Below are 21,154 nucleotides of genomic sequence, written 5' to 3'. Positions count from 1 at the left end.
CCATGAACTCACACTGGTAGAAAATTTTATTTTGTTAAATATAATAATTCTTTTTCAAATCCTACATTTGATTTAGATAAGCAAACACAACTATTTTTTACAAATTAAATAGAGGTGATTACTTTTACTAATACTGAACTTACACCTCAAGTATAGGTCAATTTTATACGATTCAGCTTGAGGCTACTTTTCTGGAAGGTTATGGAGTTGAAAATTAATTCATAGGTTGATAAATATGAAATGAAGAGGTCAAGAAATATAGGAGAGGAAAGAAATTTGTGGCAGAATCTTGTAAAGCGACTAATTAGGTTGGTAGACCTTGTATTAAAATAAGCAAGTTTAGTTAATTTGATTGTTATGAGATGTGTAGATGGTAGAAATTATAAGAAAGACAGAGATTCTAATATGTTAGATAACTTGTTTTTTATTTTCATTTAACATTCATGTTTTGTATGAACAATATATTTTCCCAGACCTCAACATAGCTGAGGTCTTTGATAATTTTTATTTCTGAAGACACTGTTGAAATTACCCTATTCTCTATTCCAGTTCATAGTTTAACATAGAATTTGTTGTATAAATCAGTGGCCATACTGTTACTATTTATTATCAGATTTACACTTAACTTACTTTCCCTACTGACTGAATGGAATCGGTAGGTATATTGAATGAGTAGTAAGGAATTGATTTGTTGTATCCATCAGTCTTTCTTACAGCTGTGACTTGTATAAAGCATCTAGCCAGAGACACTTTCTCAAGGGCAATTGTACTTACTTGCACAGAGTAAAACTGACATTAGTACGGCTGAATATCACTTTTATTTCACTGTCCTTGGACTGCTGGTAGTAATGACATGTTTAGTTTTGTTTTATTGTAATGGGAAACACTTCTCACATTTTCTTAAACGGAAAGTTTTTTGTTCTTGTGCTGTACTTCTACTGAAACTGTTTTGAAACTGCAACTTATTGCAGATTGCCAACAACTGTTACTTTAGTTGTTGGTAAGTACCAATATAATTAATGGTTTATAGTACCTTATCAATGTACTTATTATCTTAATTATGAACTCTTGAATTAAGATTTAATCCCCATCAAAAAGATTCCATGAACTTAATGAAATATTCAGTAATGTTCAATGATTCAGTAATTGGCTGTTCAAAATTACCTCTGATTTTAAGAAAAAAGATCATCGTTAGTAAAAACTGGAAATGAATTATTATGGTGTGTCAACATCCATGCATGCATGGATGAATATTGTATCGCTGTATTTTTTGTTTTTATTATAGTTTTATATCTTGGTTTGGTGGTTTTATTTTTTCTCTTTTTTATGTTCAATAAATTTTTTTTTTTGAACTGGAACCTTGAATTCTGTTGAAACTGGAATCGTAGGGACAACTTTATGTATAATGAAATTGAAGTATCATTGGAAGGAGCAATAGACTGTATAATACTGTAGTCTGAAATTTCAAGGGGTTCACTATTGATGAAAGTGAATGAAAATCAGTGCTTTTCTTTTAAAACAAGAATTTAAATTTTTATGGCAGATTAATTATTATTTATAGCACTTTTTCAGGAAAGGAACAATTTTCTATGGAATCACTATTACAATAATTTAGTATAAAGAGGAAGCATTAATTTATTGTTTCATATAAAAGATTTATTTATTTACTTGGTGTAGTTAATTATTCCTTAGGAAAGTAGAGTCTAAGTAGCCTTACCTTAATTATCCCAACCTTGATTCTAATACCCAATATCCTGAATCTAAACAATCTTTTCTCTTTGTGTGTTTTGTATTATTTATTACTGGATCTGTGTTTATGTATCATGTGATGCGTTTATCTTATAAAAGTCATTATGCTTTAGCATGAACATTTATTGGGGGGGGGGGGATGTTCTAATAGAGCTGATATAGCTAAAACTATTGTTTTCTATCACTGTTATTCATATTTAATTCGGTTATTTAATCTCCCCATTTATTTTGATTGTATTTATGAGAGAGTAATTACAAACTCCAAAACAGAAAATTTGCTGCCTTTTCAGATTTGGCCTTCAGTACTCTTCCTTTCCATATCACCGATCACTTTAAACCCTTATAAACAAAAGATTATTTGTCTCAGTTCATAGAAAAGGATTTTGGTAACCATACCAATTAAAAGTCTTTGCAAAGTGGAGAATGTGATGGTGCCCTCTTTATCTACTATTAGATCCTTTAACTCATCAGGGTAATCATAACCATTACAATTTTATTGTATCAAAATATTAATTCAGTATCAAGGTGTTTTCTTAGTGTGCATTTTAAATTTGTTTTGTTTTCAGTTTAGGATTTTGTGAATTGTAGATGGAACTTTTTTGTAAATTTGTTTTTGCTAGTGTAAGTAAACAGGTTTTATGTTTTTCTGTAAAGTAGATTATTATATGTTGCACATCTGTTGATAAAGGTGGCAATATGTGATTATTTTTAACACATTAAAAAATTGCTTCTAAACACATGAAATTGTACTTCCTGAAGATGCTTTTTAGAGCTGTCATGCAGCTCCTTCATCAATGGTGTTGCCCAATAGTTCCATCTCCTGCTGTCAGTAAGATCATTATACTTCAAAGCACAGTTCTTAATTTGTAATAATTTGTTAAAAAAACATTCAATGTCTGGTAATAGCTGTATTTGATGTCAAGTTGATATGATAAATTACCATTAGTAGTTTCTTTGATAGTGTATTCTATTTCAGTTCCACTAATCTAAAGTACTGATGAAATGAGATCTTAGATTATGTGCAACAGTCAGTTAGATATTTGTAACCAGCTGATCTTTTCAATGAGTTCTCTGTGGTATTCCAGTATTTTTTTTTAGTTTCCCTTTACTGATTTTTAGTAGTGTTACATTGTCTGTAAGTTCTTAGTTTTATTTTATTTTTAGATCTTAAATTTTTATATCTTACTTAAAAATTTCTTTTGAAATTAGTACTACTTATTTAGTTTGGTATACATTGTGTATTGTCTTTACCAGTCTATGGGTTCACTTAGAATTCACTCTGGAATTCATATTTATATTCAAAGGAATTAGTTAAATTCTGCTTCAGATCTAATACCTTTTTTCTGTAAAGATCATTCCGTTGATTTCTTTTTTTATAAATATGGTCTGCTGCCTGCTTATTCTTTGTTTTCACCTCTTATTAACTCCATTCTGGAGTTATTCTGGCCTTACCTTCAGAATTACAAAGTTTACTTTTAGCTTTACAGATGAAGAATAGACTTCTCTATAATTATCTATTATGATTAGTTTACTGATTTCTTCTAAAGACTGGAATTATAATATTCATTTCTCACTTCTTGCAATTAATATTAGTTACCAATGCTTTTTTTTATATTTTGTAAATTTCACTCATGCCTTCCAAACTTTAAAGGGACTGTTTCTTCAGTTCCTTATGCTTTCATAATCTGCATATCTGTAACTGCTTATCAAACTCAATGCATACTCATTATGTATGTGTAATCTCATCCTTTTATCCATCTAACTTCTTTTCATACTTCCATTATTTCTAAGATACATAAAATACAATTTTTTTTTCTTTCATTCTTCATGACATTCTTCACTTTCTTTCATTTATTTCTTCATGCTAGCTTTATTTCATTTTGAAAATTTTATTCTTTTTAGATTTATATACATTTCTTTCAGATTTTCCCAATCTTAGGTATGGTTCTTTACTTCTTAATTTCTTTTCTCCGCATATACTCTTCTATCTTCTCCTATTTTTAACTGATGCATCATTTAGCTTTGATTTCTTTTAATTTTTAACATGTTTAACTATCTGTACTAATGAGTGGAGAAATTAAGAACTAATTTATCTAATAGTTGTTTCTCATAGAAAATGGGGACATTAAATTTATTGCTTTATGCTATCTGACTTTTAGACGGGACTTATGTAAATCACTAAAGCTAAAATAGATACCAACCCTCTTTCTTTAAGAGTATTACTGCTTAAAAATAATATCTAATATTCATTTTACAGCCAGTCCTTAATGTATCAGTTGTATGATCAATATCATCTTCATTTCAATGAGCTTTGCCTGCTGGTATGCTCAATGTACTTGGGTCACAGAAGAAGACAATGGTAAACTACTTTACTTCCTTTTTTTCCTTTGTAAGCTCAGCTTGTTGTTGCCAGCTAACTTATACATATTTTTTTCAAGCTTTCTGTTTTTTATGTCATTCACCCAGGCAAATGTTAGATAAAATTATTGATAAATTCTGTTGATATTTTCTCTTCCTTCATAATCGCTTTCAGATTATTATCTTCTTTAAACGCTAGAACTTCTGCCATCCTTGTTCATAACTTCCCTCATATTTCTAATTTTCACTTTTCCTCTACTTTGATTTTCTAATACATCTTATTTTTACTGTAATACATATTACCTGTAATACTATACTTTTTTCTGCGTTATTATTGTTGTTGTCGTCTGTAATATAAAGACAATTTACCACGCCCAATTATTCTCCTCTTATAACTTCTTTCGTTTTTTGTAGGGACTACACAAATTTATAGTAGCATGTAAATTAATCCGAACAAAGGAAATTTTTTGTTTGTATGTTGCATCTACACTGCTTGACCACACCCATTCTTTAAGTCGTCTGTGTAATGTGAGGTTATTGTACTTTGGTTATTAAGCAATTTTCATTTAATAAATTGTTTTGTGAAAATTTATTTCATTTTTTTATTACAGTATCATATTTTTCTAGTTTTAGTTCTGTGTGTCTTGAATAAATAATGATGGACGTAACTCCAAGAAAGCGTTCAAAAATTGTTTATCCCTCTGAACATACTGGTATGAAACGATAATAAACAGCTTTTGATTGTGATGTTGGGCTATGAATATTTTAAAACGATGTAAAGAAATTGGTTTCTTTTCACCTCAAAAGAAAGGCAAATGTTGGAGTAGTTTTACTTTTACGGCCAGTAAAAGTAAAACTACTCCAACACAGGATCAGTTATTAGTGAAAAAAAGTAAACTTATCCAAAATTATTTGCTATGGAACTTATATTGAGAATTAGCAGCCAATGGAACAGATTTACATGTGACAACTATTAGATGCTAACTTCTTGCAGCCGGATGGAAAGCTCATCAGCCAGCTAAAAAGCAGCTTTTAATACCAGAAATGTGCAAAAAGGCTCTTGTGGGCCAAATCACATGCTTACTGGACCAAAGAAGACTGGGAAAATGTTATGATTTCTGATAAGTCATATTTTTATGTTCAGAGGCAAAGGTTTTCATACATTAGAAAAATATCCAATGAAAATACATCATTTGCTTTTATCTAAAAATTAATTAAACATCCCAGAAAAAATGTTTTGAGGTTGTTTCACATTTAAAGGCCCTTGTTCTTTACTATGTTGAAAAGTGATGGATACATCAAGATTCTGAAGGAAAGGGTTTTGACAATTTCAAAACAAATTTCCGCAAGGCAACTGAGTGTTCTAACAAGATTTAGTGCCATGATATTCTGCCAAAAGAGTGGAAAAAGTTTTAAAGAACGAAGCATTAAAGTGCTTCTGTGGTCAGGCAACTTCCAGAAAACCCAATTGAAAATCTTTGGGCAATATTAAAAAAACGACTTAAAAATGAATTGTTCCACAAAAATTGACCTCATCATTAAAGCAATAATATTGGTATGGTTTCATGAGGAAGAAATAAAAAAAATGTGTAGTACATTTGTTGAATCAATGCCAAAACATGTATGTGAAGTGATTAAGAATAAAGGAGGACATATTAATTAATAGTTGCTAAGAAATTGTTCAGGTATGATTTCCTTTTTTCTAAAAAAGTTACTTTTTATTAAATAGCATCTGTGTTTGGATTATTTACATGATGTTGTAGAGTTCTCCTCACATGTTTATCTTTGGCCACAAATGTAACTTGATATATCTGTTTGTGATTGTAGAAGGTGTTCTTAACTATAAATTAATTTTTAATGTAGTGTCTAATCATTTGCTCACCATTCTCATTCATTATACTTTCTGTAGCAAATCTACTTATCCTGCGAATTGAAGGGTATTCTCATATCCTTTTTAGTTATATATTGTGGCTCACCAGACATTAACATGTGTGCACTGCTAACTTAGTTTGTCTGCTTCTCTGTAGTAAGAAACATATTTCCTGTGACTGTTTGTGTTGAATATAAATTTATTGTTGGTATTATTTGAATTTTTCATGGAGGTGATCCCTGATCCCAAATTTTAAAGGAACAAAACTAGATTAATTAGGTTAATTGATTTTCTGCTTACTGGATTTTTTAAATTTAATATGATTTATAATAGTGCTTTCAAACTAATAAGGATTGTAATCTGTTGACTTATTACTATTGAGAAAAAAAAAACTGAATCTGAAGGAAACTTGCATAATGTCAGCGTAGCTACTACATACTACAACTGTAAAAAAATATTTGTGACCACTTGAAAGCCTTGAAGTGCGAATAATTTTCTTAGCTCTAACAATAAACAAAAAAGTTATTTTATTACTTGTAAATTTTTTGTATTCAAATTTTTGTAGTTATATAAATGTATGAATGTAAATGAGGTGTAGTCTTGATAGTCTCAGTTCAACCATTCCTGAGATGTGTGGTTAATTGAAACTCAACCACCAAAGAACACCAGTATCCATGATCTAGTATTCAAATCCGTATAAAAGTAACTGCCCCTACTAGGACTTGAACGCTGGAATTGTCGATTTCCTAATCAGCTAATTTGGAAAGACGCGTTCACCATTAGACCAACCCTGTGGGTTACTCTTAATGTATCTAGAACAATGAAATCACACTTCATCTAAATAAAAATGTCCAAAATGCACACACAATTTCAAATGAAACATTTGAACCACTTACAGTAATGAATCGTCTTTAAAATCAGTTCCTTTAAGTTCTTGTATTTCTTATAATCAATGTGGGTTTAATTTGAGTTTTTTGAAGTCTTGAACAAGCCCGGATAAAAGTCCAGTCAATTGACAATGTTCCCTGAGTGACTTTCCTAAAGGATGTAAAAGCAGCTGAATGTCTTGCAAACTGTCATCGTGTAACACTGATGGATGACTACTCTATTTACCATTAGACATTTCCTGTTACACAAAATCTAGACTTTAAATGAAAAATGGTCTATTTATTTGGTTCTGCACTATCAGGAAAATTAACCTTAAAAAGGATGTGGTATTCAGAATAAAACAGTGTTTAAATAATGTCCCACAATAAATATTTATTGGACTTGTACAACTGTGAAACTACTGACACTAATGGAAGTATGGTAAGTCATGTCAATTATGTGTTTTGACCACGTTTAGTACAATCTCAGAAAAATATATCCCTCATACCAGGAACCCTAACAAGCTTACAAGTGTAGGATTGGCATCCGTTTTGGATTACATGACTTGATGAATACATATACATATATAAAAATATATGTATCTACATACAAGATATCCATAATAACATAATATATTAATATAATTATTATTATATATAATGTAATAATAATATTGATATAATTATTATATTACAGTATGAAGATAATAAAAAAATATTATTAACATACTATATTCAGGGCGCATATTTTATCCTATTTAAAAGGACGAATTACTTTCTCTCTTGTGGTTCTCCAACATATATATAAAGAGTATATTTGAAATGTGTGAATATATTGTTAATCAAAGCCTCATTTAATAAATCTGATTATATAAAATAGACAATGTTGGGTACATATTACTGGTACTTGTTTGTGGCCAGTAATCAAAGTTAATAAATTTTCAGGATATTTGAAAATATTAAAAACTTGTTGGGGTTGGGATGATTCATTTAAGTGATTAATTAATTTATGTTGGGAATAAAAAATTGAAAAAATGGGTTACTCACTAAGAATGATCTATTGTGATGCTACTTATTTAAGGAACATTTATTTTACAAAATTCTGAAATAATATAACTGTATTGGGTAGAGGGGGGATGTTTTGTTTGCTTGAGATGTCAAACAGCTGTGAGGATAAACAAAATATATTTAGAATTTTCTTGTAAGTTACAGACAATTTCTTAGGCCAAAGAAAACTATAATAAATATTACATGTCTCTTAATTTTATTCTTTTTTAATTTACATACTCAGTTGATTGCTTTTTAAATTTTGGAAGTTATTTTTTTATTTTTTACTCAATTTCCGTCATTTTCATGTATAATTCATGTTTTGGAGGTGTAATAGTTACTTTCTTTTATGTATATGTAATCTTACAATTGTATAATGTTGGGTGTTATGGAAGATTCTGTGTAAGAAAGGAATAGAAGAGACATATGGGCAATTTTAAGAGAAGAGAAGATATCCTGGTGTAAAGAGAAGGATACAAAATAGGAGGAAAGGCACTGGTTTTTTTTTTTTAAGTTGATAATCTTCAACATCTATTTAGTCTTTCGTATTCTGATAGCAAATAAAAAACACCTTTCTTTTTATGAAATGAATATGGTTTGAGTGTTGTAGAAAACACTACTGTAAATGAAATTAACTAATGGAAAATAATTGTCTGTATCTATACTATATCATTTTAACAATAAACTTCATATTTTTTTCTAATTGCTGTTTATTTTGTACATTTAAATACAGTCCATTTTTACTATTACAGTTGTTGCAAAATGTGTTTTGTGGTAGTACAACAGTAATTTATGTATTCCGTAGATTGAGTTTTCTTAAATAAGGAAAAAATGATGCATGTTGAGAAGTAAGAAGACTTGAAAGAAAAGAAGCCAACAGCCAAAATAACATTTATGAAATGGTTTCTGTGGTTGTTAAAATTAAAAAAATGCCAAATTTCTCATGGATGGTAACTGCTAACTACTGGCATTTTTGTGGACACTACCAGTTCAATTCTCACTCTGATATTGTATTTCAGTAATTTTATAGCAAAAAGCCTGGATTAAGAATTAATATATAATCAAATATTTTACAATCACTTAATTCTGCTTATATAAACACTTTTAATATTTTTTTATAGTATCTACTTTGAACTACAATAATTTTGTTCATAGAAGTTTGAAACATAAAAATTTATATTCAAATAATACATCATAATATTTGAGTATTTGTACAAAATATATTTGAATGTGTGACTTGTGTTCTTAAACATTGAACCATGGCATGAAATAATTTTAATTTAAAATTTCTTATTTTCATTGATTTCTGTCAGATCTTATAAATCAAATATTTATTTCTTTTAAATATTAGTTGGAGTTACATTATTAACAAAAAAAGTTATAATGTCCTTTTGTTAGTGAGACTATAATATTATTTTAAACATTTGTTTCAGGGCATGTTTTGGACAAAGAACATAAGTTCCATAACAAATATTAAATGTACATCTTACCAGTTCGGAGCCTTTTTCCAGTCTAAGAGATGGAAAAATGGGCCTAGTCATTGGGTAATGATATTTAATACTGTTTTTTTTTTATAATAAAACATAAGTTTATAATAGATTACCATGTAAAAATTTGGTGTTATCATTAATATATTCATCAAACAATTTTATTTTTTTTATAACATCTGCTTTATTATTTTATTAGTTGAAAGTGAAAGCATAAATCTTCCAAAACAGAAAATGGTATGGTAGATCTAACCTTATTTTTTTTTTTTATAAATGTTTTTGGAGGTAACAGAAGTTTAGAGTTTAAAATAATCAGTAATCATTCAGTTAAAATTAGCCATATTCACTTAAGTGTAACAGTTCTATTAGCATAAAGTACTGTTATCACTTGTATGGAAAGTTGGGACCAACATAATAAGTTTAGGTTTCTAACCCGGTCTCAATAACAAATGGAATCTTTATATTAATACTAGTGAGAAATTTCAGTTGAATGTTGATTATTTTAATGAAAAAAGAAAACACAGAAGGAAAATGAAGGTGATGGGAACTCCAAAAATGTTATTCCTACATAAATAATCCAAGGTAAAGTTTATCTTGCTGTTCTATGATTTATATTTTCAATTTAACTATTAATATATATATATATAAAATTGTAAAATAAAATGTGAAATATAATATTCATCAATATTAGTTGTAATACTTATGAACAAGTAAGATTATGAAATGAATAAAACACAATGAAAAACATTAAATAATTTTTTATAATCAGGATATTATCTTAATACTTTAAGACCTATATTAAATTGACCTGCACCTATATGAAAGACCAGTAATATAAAACAAATGTTACTTGACTTATATAAAAATATAATATGATAATTTAAATTTATTATGAGAATGGAAAGAAAAAAGCTGTTTTTTATTAGACTTAAAAATTATAAAAAAAATAAAATAAAATAAAATTTGGCATCTTTAGAAAAAGCTTTATTCATGATATTATAATAAAAATTCATTCCACTAAAAATAAGGTTAATGTTTTAAAGATTTAAAAATCTTAACCTGAAAAGAAAGGAATTTTATAACAAAATTTATTACATAAAAAGATTGTTCAGCAAGTAAACAGGCATTAGTGCAAGGAGGGGGAACATGTTTGAGTAATCAAGTGCTTTGATCAACATTACTATGATTTTGTACTATGTAATGTGTATTTGATTGCAGTTTGCATACATCTTGTTTATCATCATGGGTACACTGTTATCAAATTCCACATTAGAAGAAGAAGAAGAAGAAGAAGTGGAGTTATTCGTTTTTAGCTAAGGCACAATGTACAATATATAATACGAATTAAATGGAGTTATGTATAAGTAGACAAAAATTGTAAAAAACTGATGCAGATGAACCATGTTTTTGGACATCCAATGTTATGGTGTGTTAACAAAAATTTTAAAAACAATGTGGAACAAATGATTTGAAACGAGTTATTGTGTGAATATTCCAGAAGTCTCCAGACAACCCTATTAGCCTTCTGGATTCAAGGCTCATAGGCAGCTGCGATCTTTGTCTATAACATGTGAGAGTAGTTGTATAAAGACTTAGGCTGACCATATCTGAGATGTGCGATTAATTTAAACCCAGCCACCAAAGAACCCTGGTATCCACTGTCTAGTATTTAAATCCCAATAAAAGCAACTGCCTTTATTAGGATTTGAACCTGAAAACTCTCTACTTCAAAATCAGCTGATTTACAATGACAAGTTTTACCACTAGACCAACCAGTCGTTTAAAAATGATTTTAAATGATCATTGTGAAATACTTGGTGATTTCTGTGTACATAAATTTCTGTGTTCTAATTCAGAATTCCTGCACTAATGGTTAAATATGGTGTTAATGTTGCTACAGTGCATACGATTGTCCACAATACATAACAATCTTTTTAAAATATAAAGTCATAAGTACAAAAAATACTAACAGAACCATAAAAAACATTAAGGTCTTAAAACTGAAAGAGCTAAAAAGTCATTTTTGTCATGAAGCAAAGTATTTTTTTATCTAATAATTTAGGTGAGACATGGATACATCATTAAAATCAGAATCTACAAAACCAAAGTAATCATTAAAAACAAGAGTAAAGAATGGAAACACCAGATCTCCAGTAACAAATAAATTCAAAACAAAACCTTCTGTAAACCAAGTGATGCTTACTATTCTTTTATTTTCATTTTTAGATGTGAGAGGTCCTATTCTATGCCATGAAAGGTCAGAATTGAAAGGAGTTCAATGAAAGGTCATTGAACTATCAAATTTGTTTTTTTTATTCAAGTTTTTCAAAAATGGTTTGAAAATAGATATTTCAAGTAAATGATGTGGATTGTGCTGGATAATGTAAAACTAATTAAAACCCTCATTGTAAAACTTATTCAATAAATGTTCACAGAGCTAGACTGGGATTAGCACAATTCTGTGCCATCAGACTACCACCTTTTTAGATTGTTAAAATCTGCTTTATGTGAAAAATGATTTGAAAGTAATGAAGAGGTGGAAACAACAATGCATATTTGCTTCTGTAATCAACCCCCAGGAATTCTTTGTGATGAAGTCATAAAGCTGTCAGAGAAACAGGACAAACTCAGGGAAAGAGAGAGTTATATCAGAAATAATGTAAATAATAACATCTATTAGTAATAAATCTGTAAAAATTTGTCTGGTCACACATTAAATGAACTTATATAAAATGCAGCAATATAATGGTTTTTACAGAACTAAAGTAACTGAAATTAAAGATTAAAAAAATGTACTATTTAAAAAAAATTACAGAAAAATAAAAATAAACTTCTCTAATCTTTGACTTCATAAAAATAAACTTCTCTGATCTTTGACTTCAATAATAAAAATACATTTATAACTAATAATAGTAATGTAAAAAAATAAATTTATATTGTATTAAAAAATAAACTTATTTGGTGTCTTAATTTTGTAAAAAGGTATTAACAGTGGAAAAATAATAAAACTGAATTTTTCTAATATGGCCAAATATTTTATTAATAAACAGCATAATGAAAGTAAAAACGGTGTGACAGTTTCAAAATATATAAATAAGGAAAAAATTAAGAATAGTTGGGAACAATTTTTATAAGGAGTTAGTTTATGAATGCAGTAATAAGACTTGCTATTAGTTACATTAATTGTTTTATTTAACAATAATGTAATAAAAAAAAAGCAAGAACAAAAAGAAGTTAAACTCAGATCAAATTTAAAACGATAAATATGCAGTTATTTGAATATAGTTATATTCAACAAGAATATTATTTTTTTTTATATTTTGTCTTTCTATCATGAACATGATGAATCATCAATTCCTGGGATAAGATTTTGATCATACATAAATGAACAATTTTTGACATAATAAATATTTACTTTGATTTAACAGAAAAATACAGTAACAAAATACTATTAATTAAACTCAATAGATTTAAAAAAAAACTTAATTGTAGCAAGACCATATGTAGCAAGAATAATTAAAATAATGAATAAGTTCCCATCTACATTTACATGGTTCTCAACAATATAATGAAAATATAACATTCATTCCTTACCATTAGGAAAGCAAAAAATAATTCTCTTGAAATTTTTTTCATCATGAATCACTTGTGTGTATGCTCAGCGAGCACATACCATCAGGCTACGAAATGTAAAACATCTTCATTCTCACAAAAAAATTACACAGAGCACCTAACATCTATTTTGCATTACCGTGGTTTGAAATTCAAATTTATCAGGTTCCCCTCACTTTTATTATCCATTTTATATAACTGAATTGTATTTTATTGACCGACTTCAAAAAAGGAGGTTATATATTCGACCTATATTTTTTTTTTATGTTTGCATGTAACGGTTTTCCTATTAATCTGATTGAAATAAATCTTGTTGCAATTTGTACAGCTGTTCTCACAGTGATGCTATGATGTTGAAAAAACTTTTTAGATACTGAAAATTGACAAAAATCTTTTTGTCGCTGTTTGGTGGATAGGTAGGTACAGTGGAAATCCTGATATTCTGTGTGTGCGTCACATTAGATGAAGTTATATGGTCTTCTACAGGGTAGGTAATGTGAGTTTCTATACAAGATATGTAGCACTGTTAGTAAAATCATACAAAAATCAAGACATGTTGTCTTAAACCTTTCAGATTCAATATACAGTATCAGTAGGGACAGTGATCTTATAATTTTATATATGTGTAACACATTACATAATCTTGATGTCAGTTCCATTTTTTTTTTTTTTTTTTTAATATTTATTCCTAAAGTTTCTAAATATTTATTCCTAAAATTTAACACCAAAATCTAGATGATATTATGCCGATGCTGTTTCTACATCAATTTTTCCTTCATGTATAAGTCTACATGATTTCATACTGTTCTAGTTTTTGTTATTGCATAACTTTAGATTATTTTTTCCCACAGTGAAGTTAAAGAATGGTACATTGCCTGAGTATTATGGGCAATGATAAAGTCTACTTTATAAAAATATTTTTCAACTTTTCTGCCAATTCATATTGTTTTTAGTCCCAGTTATCTGGTGCATTACAACACCAGTTGATTCTTCATTAAAAAAATTTCATCCATGTCAGTAGTGCCACTGATTATTTATTAACACTCTACTCCAATTTGCATTTACTCTGTTCCCCTAAATATTTATAACCATTTAGAGGTTCTGTTTCCTCCTATTTCAACATATTTTTTACATCTGCCCTTCACCTTCCATTCCTAAACATCATTATACTAATGTTATTGAGCATTTGGTTCTGGTGGTTAATGTATTGTAGCCAGATAAGGCTCTCTGAAGGAAAGTGACGTGTCAAATGTTGCCAAACGTATCTGAACTTCTCTTTTTGATTGCCCTTCTTATTTTTCTCACTTGCACATTGTCATCGATCCAGCAATTCTTTTCTCTAAAAGTTAAGTGTCAGTCGTTACCTGAAATATAATTTTTAATTTAATTTTTTTGCTTTTTTTTATTGTAGTCCTGTTATATTTTTTATAATTATTTACAGTAGGCTACAATGTATTTTATTTTAACATTAACAATTTACAATAGTTATTAATATTAATATAATCACTATAATACATTGTTTAAATTAGGAAAAACAATTACTGTACAATAAAAATAACTATTATAAATACGAGTATATACTGTGGCATTATTCATCAGAAAGTGGTTGAATTCCATCTATTTAATCATCTTCAGACCACTATCGAAACTGGAAGATGAACCAGATGATTCTTTCAAATTTATAATTAAATTGTCTACGTCCAAGGAAATTTCTCATTCAGTTGCTTCATTTATAACTCCTCTAATGTGTTGCACTGCTTTTCTCTAGTCTTGAGGGGTTACACTATTTGTTACATGCAATGTAATTTCTTCTATTTCCTTCATTGTAAACTTTTTATTATACTTTTTTACATAGCTTTTGATGTGACTCCACACAATTTCAATAGCATTGAAGTAACAATGATAGGGAGGCAATTGGATGACTTTGTGGCCTGCTTCTTTTGCTGTTTCATCTAATTCATAGATAGGTTTTGAAGGTTTTTCCCTGAATGATTTCCAAAAGTTGTCCTTTGGTCATTGAATGGTCTGCATTGACCCGACGTGAAACTAGCCAATCAATCAACTCGTCCTTCTGATTAGCATTAGTTGGTGCTTTATTGCATTATTATTATATTATTGTACTGCTTTAATGTATGCTTTAACACATAGCAGCTAGTCATTGACTATGGTTGCTAAGAATGTGGTCATTCTATCTGACTACAATGGAATGATGAATGTATTAGTATTAATATGACCAGGTTAATATCCTTCCACCATTTCATTAAATGAAAAAGAGTAATACTTCAACAGCCAGAACCAAACTGTAGATAACATAAGTATGGCTTTGATTTATTTAAATTAACTTTAGATTTCTTAGTTGTTTGTCGTAAATTGCAGACCCACATCCATTATCTTAACATCATCTGCATTCTGTAGAATCCTTGTCATTTTGTCTTCTATTAAACAAGCTCCCAGATTACTTAAGAATAAGGCAAAGAGCAAAGAACTTAGCAAATATCCTTGTCAGATCCCCATAAATCTATTAAATTCCTCTGAAACTCATTTACAATAATTTCTAAGTGTGGTACCTTATTTAAATTTCTCAAAGCATTTACATTTTTGTGAACAAGCCCAAACAAATTATTATAAAATAAGACTTTTTATCAACCAAATCAGAGGCTGCAGAAAAATCTGTTAAAAAACTCTGCTAGAATCAATAATTATGAACTTCAGGTAAAGGAAAAATTTCACACATTTTGAATTTAAAATATGTTTTCTCTTTCAGTATGTTTGTGTAGGTTGTGTGTGTGAAGTCATTAAGTGCATGAATCAACAAAAGTGCATAAATGAACCATATAATTCAGCAGCTGTTTCTCAAAAAAGTACAACTTTTGAGAAAAAGTATTATATTTATCATCATTTTTTGATGATAAATGTGACACAATTGGTATTAAACATATTTTTCTTTTTAAATGTGTGGGAGTTTCTATGTTAGTTGACAAATTTTAGTTTTGAGGCAGATTTTTTTTATTTCAGTATTTCAATACAAAAAACAACTACACTTAATTTTTATTATGACAAAAGAGAGAGTTTAGATTTCACAAGTCTGTTTATTTATTTTGATTTAACATTTTCAGAATATACAACCCAGTTTACTTTGATTTAACATTTTCAGAATACATAACCCATGTTAGGTAAGCGTATAACGAAAAAAGAAGAATGTAAGTTAAATGTTAAGTGGACAAACATAATGAATTTTAATTAAGATGTGATTTATCAATGTTAAATTTTGTTCAGTACTGTACTATGTAGTAAGATTGCATTGTTCATCCTTTAAATTCTATTCTGTTTATGTAATAAAATATCATATCATTGGATAATCGTATTTTCAGTGAGTTTAATATGTACTAATAGACAGTATTAAAAAGTTGTACACATGCTAACTTTGTGGGTGGCTTGCATTCTGGAGGCCATGTGAGATAGAAATATGTGGTTTTAATTTGATTTTAGTGCCATGTTCATCAAAATCCAACATTTTTTACCCAATTTTCAGAAGTACTCTATATTTGGGTGTTAAGTTTATTTGTGTTTTTGTAACTTCAGAATGGTTGCATTGATTTTCATGAAATTTCTGTAAGCATACTGCCCGCAGGGAGGACTGGGTATACAGTTACTAAAAAAAGTAATATGGCAATGGATTTGTGTTTGTTTTATTTAAAAACAGTTTTTAGTATTAAAGCTTACTACTGATATATAAATAGTAACAGAACTATTTTAGCAACATATAAGTTTATTTAGTTGCAATTATTATTTCCTTCTGAGGTAGATAAGAAGGAGAATAATTTAGGGTTATACGAACGTATACAGGAAATATAAAATGAAATTGTCTAATTGGCAAAAAAAAAATTAAAGAGATTTAATTTCAAGGGTTGTTCATATTGTAGATAACACTGATAGACAAACAAAAAAATTAATGTTTCTCTAAATGTGATACCATTTCTTGAATTGCTCTTTTGCGTACATTACAGATCTGTGAATATAGTTTTTCTACCATCCTTAGTTTAAAATAAATTACGCATCGAACAAAATTAAGGGAAAATATAGTTAAAATCTGTAAAATTTATGATTTTGCATGACCGTACCTGTGTTAGAATGATTTCGTTGATGCTTTTCTTTTATAAATAGGCTCAGGCATATCCCGAATTAATGTCCAACAGTAATCAGCTAGCATGTTAGTATTCCGTTTCCCTTTATAGTGGCTTTCCATCACCGAAATGTCTTTGCGGAAATGTTCACTGTGTTGGTCACTTACGCTTCCAAGGTTGTTTGGGAAAAAATTCAGATATGAGTGGAGAAAATGTATTTTCAAAGACATATTACATCCTATAGCTCTTTTTCTTCTTCTTTTTCTTTCTTTTTCCTGTTTAGCCTCCGGTAACTACCGTTTAGATAATTTTTCAGAGGATGAATGAGGATGATATGTATGAGTGTAAATGAAGTGTAGTCTTGTACATTCTCAGTTCGACCATTCCTGAGATATATCTGGTTAATTGAAACCCAACTATCAAAGAACACCGGTATCCATGATCTAGTATTCAAATCCGTGTAAAAATAACTGGCTTTACTAGGACTTGAACGCTGTAACTCTCGACTTCCAAATCAGCTGATTTGGGAAGACGCGTTAACCACTAGACCAACCCTGTGGGTTATCCCATAGCTCTGTTATGAAGTAAGAAGTTAATTAACAATATCATGGTAATTATTGAATCTTTGTTTGCCGAGAAATGTTTTCCAAACGTCTTTAAATGAAGCCCAAGTTGCACTTTCTACATTATTTAACATTAAATATATCATCTTTGACTAACTGTCTTATTTGATGACCAACAAATATTCCTTCTTGAAAGAAAATTTCTATTTCTGTATAAAGAATAATAATTGTGGCAATGAATAATAATAATTGAGGCTGAAGCCTATTTTGTAATCTAAGTCCATCGAACCATCATGCCCATCATCTATTTAATGCTCATCATGAAATATTTTTTTTGTTGAAATCCATATACAGAGAAAAAAAATTTTAGCAGTTCTATTTTTTAAATATATTTTCATCTTCGGGTAAGTGCACATTGGTTATCTGATAGTTAAGGCTTTAGTTATCTGAGACAAATTGTTCATTGACCCCCCACATCATTTTTTCATGATCATCCATTTTTATGAGTGCCCGGTTTGTCAGGTTTGACTTGTGAGCCATGCTAGGGTATTTTTGACTACCAGCATTATAGTCTGCCCTTTCATTATTTTAACATTTCAGTATTTCAGAATGAATTCAGTTTACTTAGGCCAATGAAAGTATCACAGTTTAGACTGCAGTCTACATTCTGTACCTTTGTAGGTACAAAATACCTTTGTAGGCACATTCAGCGTACCTACCTTTAAAGTAGGAATTTTCTTGCATTTGATAGAAAAGTCAGACTACTGAATGTATGACCGATGAAATTTAGCCAGTGGAATTAACCCAAACGGCAGGATTTTGTCATCTTTGAATGACAAATTCCTGCTGTTTGGGATTGGAAATACAAGATTCGCTGTTGTGACCTTACTGACATAAAATAAAGGCGAATTGAATTCTGCTGAAAGGCTTATTGTGACAAATTGTATTAAGGATTATCTTCTAAACTGTTAAATTTTTTGTTTATAATTAATTATTATAACTCGTTCGTTATTGAAGCTGTTAAAGAAGGTTATGCTGTAATAATTTAAACATTCAGCGTACCCACCTTTATAGTGGGAAGATGAATGCATATCCCCTTATCTGTCATTATGCCAGAAATTTATATCCAGGTACAGTTATAGGCCAGCCTCTGTGACACAAGTGGTAGCATCACATCCTTTCATCTGGAGGTCCCGGGTTTGAATCCCAGTGAGGCATGGTGTTTTTACACACGCTACAAATCATTCATCTCATTCTCTGAAGCAGTACATAACAGCGGTCCCGGAGATTAAACAAACAAAAAACAACAAAAAAAGGTACAGTTATGAGTTCAACTTGAAGGTGATATTGTTGTTGTATATAAAAATCTGCCTTATGTAATGAACCAAAAATAATATTGAATTAATTAAACTGATGTAATGATAATTTACGTTTATAGTTGAAACAAATAAAAATAGAGCATTTAATTTTTTTTATGTTATATTAAGTATAAGTAATAAAACTGAAACTGATTATTATTATAAACCCTTACCACTGTTAAACTAAAAAGTAATTATTTCATTTCATTAACCCATAAAATGAATAATTATTCCAACAAGGTAAACAAAGCTGTCATGTATGCACAAGAAGATAACCAAAATTAAATAAAAAAAGGATAAAGAAAATAGCCACATAATGTGGTTATAATATTGATTTCATTTACAATATTTTCTGTATTTTTTGTTCTGGCGTAGGTGTTCTGCCATAATAGATAATTTAAATTTTGATAATTTTAGATTTTGCAGTTTTAAATGTTTAGAAAAATGTTGTTGGAAAAATCGCTTGGAGTTTACGAATCACTTTTTATTTTGCAAATTCCATTTATTTATATTTCATTATTCATATCACTCTTTCTGTTATCAAATATTATATTCTTTTTTTGGTTCCAACTGCCAGATTCTTTTCTAGTGTAAAAGTAAATAGAATCTTTTCATATATATCATCTGGTGCCTAAAGTAAACTGATCATGTGCTTCCCTTCCCTGCCACTTCCACTATGTAATAATTAATATTAAAAAAAATGTAATAAAACTTGTGCCTTTTATGTATATACATGTATTAGTAAAGGGTATTTCATAAATAATACACATTAATTTTTTACTTAATGTGTACTGTACTTTAAGTAGTATCTCTTTAAAATCCTTTTACGTAGTCTCCTGTTTCACCATGACCATATCGTAATATTTCAGAGGGTACACTATTACAGTGAGGTAGTCACTTTCATTCTGCATCAGATACCACTGCGGAATGATCTTCCAGGAGGGACATGTTTTATACTTGTATGGAACAGTCTTTTTAACTTTTAATCTGGGGAAACAAGTCAAAGTTTGGTGGATTCATGACCGGACCGAGTGTTGAATGAGGTAAAATTTCCTACATACAGCTACTCAGAATATTGATCACAACCTTTCCACTGTGCAGATGTTCATTTAGTTCAGAGTGAGTGATCCATTTCTGAGCAAGCCAAGTCTGTTTTTCATGAGCAATTCCTGCATGAAGTCAAGATTGTATGTTACTGTCAAACTTGTTCCACATGGAACTCTATTTGTCATGATGATTCATTGATGATTACAAGCAAAGATCATTACTTGCTTTATCTTTAATTATGCTTATCAGAATATTTCACGTGACAGGGATGATGGACTTTTCCATTCCTATGACCAAGTTAATGACTTCAGAGTTTAATCCAACCGTTTTCAATAGGAATACATTCTATTCCAGTCGTAGAATGCATCCTTGTTGCCAGTTTCCTTCTTAGAAACTTATTGGTTGTTGAATGACCTTCAACAACAAAGCTTTGTTTCAGTGATGTAATGTCCAGGTGATTCTGCTTCTGTCCAACAGTCAAGCACCCATCGCATCAAAATTTTTCTTTTCTGCTAACAGTTTTTAAAGTATAAAATAATAGTGCTGGAATTCTACAAGTTTTATAATAGTTAAAATTGTGATATTTCCTTAGATGTTGTTCAGTAAGCGTCTTCAAGATAGTGTAATGCAAGTTTGACACTGTTTTTGCCTTCCTGAGCTTATATTATCATTTTGTGGATATATGTCTATAAAAATTATAACAGGAATAAACTATGGATTATTCTGTACTCACTGTTAATTTCTTGATAAACAATGTGAATTTCTGTCAAGTTTTCATCTGTAAAATTAAAATCTTGATGTAAGAGTTTTGATTTTCAACCATCATACGACTTGAGACACCTTTTCTTTTTCCTGTTTAGCCTCCGGTAACTACCGTTCAGATAATACTTCAGAATATGAATGAGGATGATATGTATGAGTGTAAATGAAGTGTAGTCTTGTACAGTCTCAGTTCGACCATTCTCCTGAGATGTGTGGTTAATTGAAACCCAACCACCAAAGAACACCGGTATCCATGATATAATATTCAAATCCATGTAAAAATAACTGATTTTATTAGGTATTGAATGTTG

The 21,154-nt window shown here is 29.3% G+C and overlaps 1 protein-coding gene across 12 annotated transcripts in view; it reads left to right on the top strand.

Moving 5' to 3' along the window:
• Positions 1-21,154, top strand: part of l(2)10685 (5-methylcytosine rRNA methyltransferase l(2)10685) — a 103,608-nt gene that overhangs the window by 21,902 nt on the left and 60,552 nt on the right. For 7 of the 12 annotated variants that reach the window (XM_075377890.1, XM_075377840.1, XM_075377850.1 and 4 more), the window contains one exon: positions 9,324-9,434. The exons of 2 other annotated variants lie outside the window; for them this stretch is intronic. In XM_075377890.1, the coding sequence (XP_075234005.1) occupies positions 9,327-9,434 (108 nt within the window). In that variant the 5' untranslated portion in view covers positions 9,324-9,326. Of the gene's footprint in view, positions 1-151; positions 309-9,323; positions 9,435-21,154 lie in introns of all 12 variants that reach the window. 3 more of the 12 variants (XM_075377882.1, XM_075377865.1, XM_075377875.1) reach the window with 1 other exon arrangement.

The sequence above is a fragment of the Lycorma delicatula genome, chromosome 1, assembly GCF_047948215.1.
Source record: "Lycorma delicatula isolate Av1 chromosome 1, ASM4794821v1, whole genome shotgun sequence".
In the NCBI taxonomy this organism is placed as follows: domain Eukaryota; kingdom Metazoa; phylum Arthropoda; class Insecta; order Hemiptera; family Fulgoridae; genus Lycorma; species Lycorma delicatula.
The sequence above is the reverse complement of the archived record's forward strand: the minus strand, read 5'-3'. Positions and strand labels throughout refer to the sequence as shown.